Source organism: Acyrthosiphon pisum, chromosome A1 (genome assembly GCF_005508785.2).
Source record: "Acyrthosiphon pisum isolate AL4f chromosome A1, pea_aphid_22Mar2018_4r6ur, whole genome shotgun sequence".
Taxonomy (NCBI): Eukaryota; Metazoa; Arthropoda; class Insecta; order Hemiptera; family Aphididae; genus Acyrthosiphon; species Acyrthosiphon pisum.
Genome location: NC_042494.1, coordinates 62,837,353 through 62,844,800, shown reverse-complemented (window position 1 = coordinate 62,844,800; position 7,448 = coordinate 62,837,353). Strand labels below are relative to the sequence as shown.

General features: G+C 29.6%; 1 protein-coding gene across 3 annotated transcripts; it reads left to right on the top strand.

The window, feature by feature from the left end:
- The first annotated feature begins 3,353 nt into the window (after positions 1-3,353).
- On the top strand, positions 3,354-7,201 carry LOC100162457 (charged multivesicular body protein 7). Of its 3 annotated transcripts, XM_016804521.2 has the most exons (8): positions 3,354-3,483; positions 3,617-3,872; positions 4,313-4,508; positions 4,573-4,953; positions 5,045-5,164; positions 5,237-5,341; positions 5,401-5,554; positions 6,529-6,961. In XM_016804521.2, the coding sequence occupies exons 2-8, from the start codon at positions 3,625-3,627 to the stop codon at positions 6,609-6,611; spliced, it is 1,287 nt and encodes a 428-aa protein (XP_016660010.1). In that variant the 5' UTR covers positions 3,354-3,483; positions 3,617-3,624; the 3' UTR covers positions 6,612-6,961. The 3 variants fall into 3 exon arrangements, with proteins under 3 accessions (XP_016660010.1, XP_001948597.3, XP_016660011.1); XM_001948562.5 differs by having other exon boundaries at positions 3,368-3,872; positions 6,529-7,201; XM_016804522.2 differs by lacking the exons at positions 3,354-3,483; positions 3,617-3,872 and adding an exon at positions 4,093-4,217.
- Positions 7,202-7,448: the final 247 nt, after the last annotated feature.

Here is a 7,448-nt window from a genome sequence, read left to right as displayed (position 1 = left end):
AGTTGTATGCCGTTAGTTTAAGGGGATTCGATACCGTGATTTTCTGTTTTTGTCTAACACGTGCGTGACATAGTATTTTAGACATGTTTTTTGCCAAACATTCCAATTGATCTATTGAAGCGATAAGAATTCTGAAAACAGATTTGAATTTGTCGTCAAGTCTACTTGAAATCAACTTTCCCACGTGTTTGATATTATTCCCGACATATCTATAAATGTCATATTAAAAAAGAGAATTTAAAAATTGTCGTATTTTAATTTTTTGAGAAGTAAAAATCAAAAAATCAAAAATGTGGAAAGTTGATTTCAAGTATACTTTACGAAAAATTCAAATCTGTTTTTAGAATTCTTATCGGTTGATCACATCAATTGGTATGATTGGCAAATAACCAGTCTAAAATCCTATGTCACGTGTGCGTTAGACAAAAACAGAAAATCACGGTATCAAATCCGCTTAAAAATCAGAGTGATTTGACCTATTATGAAACTTGATGGTAAGAATTTACCAGAGGCGTAGCCTCCCCCAAGTTTTTTTTACAATGATTAAGGCGTGTACCCATACATTTTTTTAGGACTACATTACTGGCTATGATACGTCTATAATACAGACATACATGTTCACACTAATTTTTTTTTCTATTTTTAACTATTGCATGCTTCCAGTCATGTAATATTTTCTTTCTATTGTCGTTAATTTAATTATTTATTTTTATTTTATAAGCGAAACCCAAATGGGCCGAATGAAAAACCCACAGGCATAGGTGTGTTATATAAAAACGCCAAAAATATACAATAATATAGGTACCAAAGTTGCAATATCTAAAGTAGGGGTGCCAATATTCCCATACAGCATAAAAATATATCCTAACTATGAATGATATTGTTGCCAAAATATTTAAAAAAGTTGCGTAAATATTTAGGAAATATTTTAGTTATATTCTTTGGCCCAAAAGTTCATATATTTGAAAATATTTTACAAAAAACATTTAAAAAATATTTTAATCATGTATTTTCAAAAAACATTTTTACGGAAACTTTAAAAAAATATTAAGTCAATATTTTTATGCAATCATATAGTACAATATTTTTTTATCATAAGAAGAAAATATTTATAAAATATTATTCGACAAATTTTCATTATTCAACCACTTTAAAACATTCACAAAATATTATTAAATTTCAAATGCTGGGTTGCCATACTTTATTTTACTTAAACAGGAACAAACATTTTTTTTAATATTTTTAATGGAAAAAATGTTTACACTCCTTCACGGTCAACCGCCAGTCTTAACATCCTATTTTTTGTAACTGGATTACCCAGGGGCGGACTGGCCAGGTTTGCTAGTGTGCCGTAGCACACCGGGCCGGCTTATATGTGTGGGCTGGGCCGCCGGAGCATTTGAAATTTTGAACATTTGACGATTTTGTCTATGTTGCGCGTGGACCAGAGAGAGAAAACGAATAGTGCGCCGACATCCTCTTAAGCAACTTTTTAGAAAATCAGTTTTATTCAGAAAAATGTTTAAACACTTTATCTGATTTGGTTGGTACATCGACCGCCAGAAAGTTATTGCTAAACTACAATTATTGAACCATTTGCAAATATTTATGAAAATATTGTAGATTTGTTGAAAAAGAGAACAGATAACATTTATATAAAATTTATATTAAAAGTAATGAGTATAATAACGCGAGAATTCTGAAACCGATGAAGATGATTTTGGTTTAATAAGAGTATGTATTGTGACGATGAAATAAATGATAAAAACAATAGTAAACAAACATCAAAAATATCAAAAGGATTATACATTTATAATTCTTATAAAATTTATAACGTTATAACCTATTGACTATAATTATTGTCTATTTATAATTTATATTCGAAAAAGTAGGTATTTATAAAGAAGTTGTTATAAAGGGGTTTGGGCCGTTTAGTTTTATAGAATACTGGGCTGTTTACCTCCCAGTCCGCCCCTGGGATTACCGCATATAATGTTCAGCACTAAACGATATATGTTTATAAGGTGAAAACTAACTCAAAGTTACAAACCAGAATGAGTAACCAACAAAATGATCGATTGAAGATATAAATATATAATTGATAAAAAAAATTGTATTAACTCCTGAAACCGCTTGGGAACGGGAAAACAATGAAATTACCTATTCGTAAATAATTTATTGTCGTCTCCAAGCCGGGGAAACTTATTTTAAAATAGAATTTATGTTATATTGTTCAATCAAAAATCTTTATCGATTAAAATAGAAAAAAAACTAAAAATAATTGAAAATTGAAAATGTCTATAAATAGCTCAAAAAGAGTAAAAATGTTTTTCGATTATACCATGTATAGTAAAATTTAATACAAATATTTACTGAAAATTCAAAATACCTGCGGTTATTTGTTTTTTACTTAAACCAAATAAGAATTATCGCTCCATGAGAAATCGTTAGTTTACGGTAAAAATGCTTCAAACGTTCATTAAACGTTAAAATCTTTAATTTTTTTGTTTTAGTTACGCCAATAAAGATATTCAAAAATTGGTTTGCGTATAAAATTTCCCTTTTTTTTGATTGTTTTTTTCTGACGCTTTTGAAAACTATCTACTGGAAATGTTCAAAGTTAAACCCTCAAACAGTAACGTATATAAGGGGTGGGCCTAGTGCTCTGCAGCCCCCCCCCCCGAAATTACAGTCTTTTTAAATAGCACAACAATATATTTTATTAGGTACTACCTATTATAAGTTATAATATTTCATAGCCTGTTGAAAAAATACAAATTCAAATATATTTACAGAAACTGTTAAATATATAGTAGACAGTAGCCTCTAAGCAATAGATCACTTGCTAGTTTCTATCTAATATAGCCCACCCCAACAATTATTTCTATATACAACACTGCCCTCAAAAATACCAGGTAGATTCAGTATTCACTTTCCCGCCAAAAAATATACTAAAGTTTAAAATTGAAATATTAATTCAACATTCGACTACAACTTATTGTGTATACAATATGCAAACGCACAAAAAAAAATAAACAAAACACACATTCATTGCAAAATCAATACATTTATCGTTCTGCTCAGCATCTAAAATAGGTACTAAAATTAGTCTACAATTTCGAATAGCTTTAAGAAAGACAAAATATTTTGAAAACAATATCAGTCTATACAACATATATTATAGAAAATGTTGTTTTTGTTAACTTTTCTCAATTATTTTTGAAATTACTGATAATTTTCTATTTTTAAACACTCAACAGGATTTCTGTAAGTGGAAGTATAATTTGGAAGAGGAGCATGCCATAGGCAACCCATCGTACGAATCAGACATGGCCGATATGAGGATTTCTATACGTTCAGATTCCAGAACAACGTCCGTGGTTATTATCTACGGAAAAAAGGAAAACATCAATATTATCACGGACTAAGATATAGTATGATATCAAACTTCTGGTTGTGTCGTTGCAGAAAAATCTCAAATCTGTAAGTCTGTTACTGACTATTATACTCTATAGGCTATAGCTGCTGTCCAGTGTTCTAGTCCTGTGCGGTGTGCAGTTTATGGATTCACGTCGGACGTGTTAAATGTTAATAGCCATTTCATAATTATCAACAGAAAATATTATGTCTAATCAAAAATGGACCGAAGGTCTATCCGATGAACGGATTACAGTATTAATGGCGCCATTCAAAAATCGGTCTGTAAACGAAGTGAATTATGACAACAAAATGAAATTCTGGAAAAATACAATTGTATCTGAGTGTGACCGTAGGCACCGTTGTTCATTTTCTGTAAACGAATTGAAAACATGGTTCTTGTTCAGGGGACGATCGCCACTATGTCTACTGATAGTTGTCGAGGATATGTTTAGGTAAGTTCAGCATACCAAAATCCTGAACTAGGAAACATAAAATTAATGGACTAAAATACTTGCATAAAACCATTTGACAATACTTTGTATGGATTTGTTGCAAAGTGTTTGATCGTATGTTGACACTTGACACAAAATCCTTTTTACATTCATATGGTTATACAATATGTAAAGTCATTTTTTACCTTTTAAGATTTAATTTACAATCCATTTCCTCTAGCTTTTTAACTGTAATTTTTTGCGCGTCCCCGCGCGAAACCCTGCCATTGCAGAACTGGTTTTGATAGCAGGTTGACACAGGGGAATGCGCAGAATCGTTGCATTCTCTTGCTGGAAAGAGTAAAGGTATAGAATATTCCTAACATATTATTAATATTTATGTAAAACAGTTTGTAAATGTATTACCTTATAAGTTATACCTACTTGTATTTTTCATTCAGAGAAGGTATCATAAAATCCCAATCAAATTTTGAACAAATGACGTCTCAAAGCAACAGTAATTGGTCCACTTGGGCAGTAAACACTTTAGTAAAAAGTCCATTGTCATGGTCTGTTGGTAGAATTAAAGAATCAATTTTATCTCCTACTCCTGCTATTGACGAAAAATCAGAATATGTAGTTTTACATTTGGTTGAGGTAATACATTTTTTTATAAGTTAAATATTTCACTGTCCTTAAATATTGTATTTTTATTTTAAAGAATCAAGCTAATGAACTATTTAACATTATTTCTGTGAATGATCAATCACAAATCCTTTTCATGGACGATATACAAAAAAGACTTAATAAAATGTGGAACGCTGATGTGTCAATGACTTCTACTGAACTTATAGTACATTCATTGGAAATTCGGAATAAAGTTTTTGTAGAACGCGGTGAACATCTAGTTACTAACAAAACATTAGTTAAAATTGCAAGTGGTGACAAAGATGTTGAACCCATTTCTGAATTAGAAAAGAATTTTTTTAAATTAAAAGAAACCGAGAAAATATTAATTGGTGAAATTAGCAATATGGATTTTGAAAAAGAATCCTTAGTCAAAGAAGCTAAAAGTTATATAGCCAAAAATATGAAGCCTATTGTAAGTTTCTTAAGAACATTTTAAACATTTTTAATACATACCTACTATTATCAAATAATAATTTAATAAAAATCAAATTAAAAAAATCTAGGCACTAACGTACCTGCGAAAAAAAAAAGAAATTGAAAAACGAATAGAAAAACAGCTGAAATCACTTGACAACGTGCAAGCCTTAATTTCAAGAATAGAAGAATCTAAATACAACGCCGAAGTAAATAACAATATAGAATAGGTATTATGAATTATCAGAGTTTTTACCGAACTTTAAATTATAATTCTATAGGTATTGCAATCGTATGCTCATGGACTTGCAGCTTTAAAACTTTCATCTAAAGATTCTGGTCTCACAATTGATAATGTTGATGAAACAATGGCAGAATTAGCAGAAGTAATTATAATATAACAAACAAATAATATCGTTATCACTTTTAATTTTTATTATTATAGGTCATAGATGAACACAAAGATATGCAATCAGCAATGGGTAGTTTAGTCGATGTTAAACAAAAGTATAACGAACAAGAATTAGAAGATGAACTGGCTGACCTTTTGAGTAAGGATGAACCAGCCGCATCAAACACTGGAAAATATTTCATTCCAGGTACCGTTTTAGTAGCATTAAATATATTAGCGGGAGGGAGTAAGGGGTTAGTTATATCCACCCACTGTCCCATAAATCCCCTTATTTGCGTCTTTGGTACTTCCACAGTTAATTTAAATGATTTTAAATAATTACTGGGATTGGGCTTTTTAGCAAATTCCTTTCAAAATGCTTAGAGCAGCTATGTCAGCCTGGTCAAGGCAGTTGGGCAGCGATCGCTGCCCGGGCCCCTAACCTTTTTTTAACCTATATACATTGATCCTCAATAAATAATTTGACAATATAAAATATTATGAGCACAAAAATACAAATGAGTTCAAATAAATAATATCTTAAGTAGTATTTTGAATTGAATAAAGATTTGATTTAACTTCAAATGAATTAAGGAGAAGATTATATTCTTACTAGAAATTGTATGCATATAATTTGATATCTACATATGGTTAGTTGGGCCCCTAAACAAAAATCCTGCCTGGGCCCTTTAGTGCCCAGGCCGACACTGCTTAAGAGACGTAAGCATAACATTTATTTTATGACTGGGAACTATAATTAAAAATTTTATTTTGTATATTTTTCAATTTAGACTCGTTTTTTAATCAAAATTGGTTATCATGTTCTATGAAATAACAAATTAATAAACGTGTTTTTGATTGTCTGACTACACTGGAGGCTCTGACACGACTAGCAATGACGTTCATTATTACATATTTGCTTTTAATTTTAAACTTTAGTTATCACTTTTAACTTTGTTGTTAAATTTCAATTTTTAAATATTTTGTTGTTTTTATTGCAGATTTAGCGATATTTAAGGTAATATTATAGAAAATATTTTTGTAACTTTAAGTGCAATCTAAGCATTTTAAGTAAAATTCAATCCTGATCACTTATAACACCCCCCTCCCCCTCATTGAACGTTTGTGGGGACGCTACTGAATGTATCTATAGTATTAACAATTGAAAAACAATTTTTACAGACCTACCAAGTGTACCAGACAACAGTTTGGAAGGCGAAGAATTGGATCTCGACCGTAGATTCCAGTTGTTGAGAGAACATTAAGTAAATTAATCAAGAAAATAAACAATTCTAAATAAATACAATATATTAATGTATATCATAATTTTATATATTTACTTACAATATAAATAATTTTAGCCAAACTGCTAATAATTTACAAATGTTATTGTGGTAATTTGCTATTTTTTTTCAAGAAAAAAAATACATTGTTAAAATATACTCACATTTTTAAATGATTAAAAATTAATTAAAATATTTATCATGACTTCCTGATTTTCGTTTAATTAAAATCTAAGTAAAACGGTTAAGTTAATGTATTAATTGTATTATTATATTCTAAGAACACATGTCAATACAATCGTACATTTTTGTCAACTAGTACTACCTAATCATAACTTTGTTAAATTATTTAAGCCATTAATATATTTCAAACAATTGACCTCCAAATCAACAGTCCGTTGTGTTTCATAACTAGATCAATCTAAATTTGCTAGAACTAGAATTATGATAATTTTAATTGAAAGCGTTTTAAAACCAGGAACTCTCCAAGTCTGCACTTAATATCTACTTGAAGGTATTAGTGAGGTGTTACTGGCTCTTTTTTCTAAATAAATAGAGCTTGTATATTTTAACCTATAATTTTATCCATATTTAATAGATTATTTAAAATTTATATTATGTTGCTTCTACAACTTGTGTCTAAATTGTTGTTATAATATGTTAGTTATGTTTAGGATAATACTAAAATATTATTAATCCTAAGTCAAATCAGCCTTTTATGATATTGCCCTTATTTATATTTAATGATTAACATGTTTTATACATTGGTGTGATTGAATTATAAAAAAAAAAACCCCATAACACTGGTAAAGTGGCAAG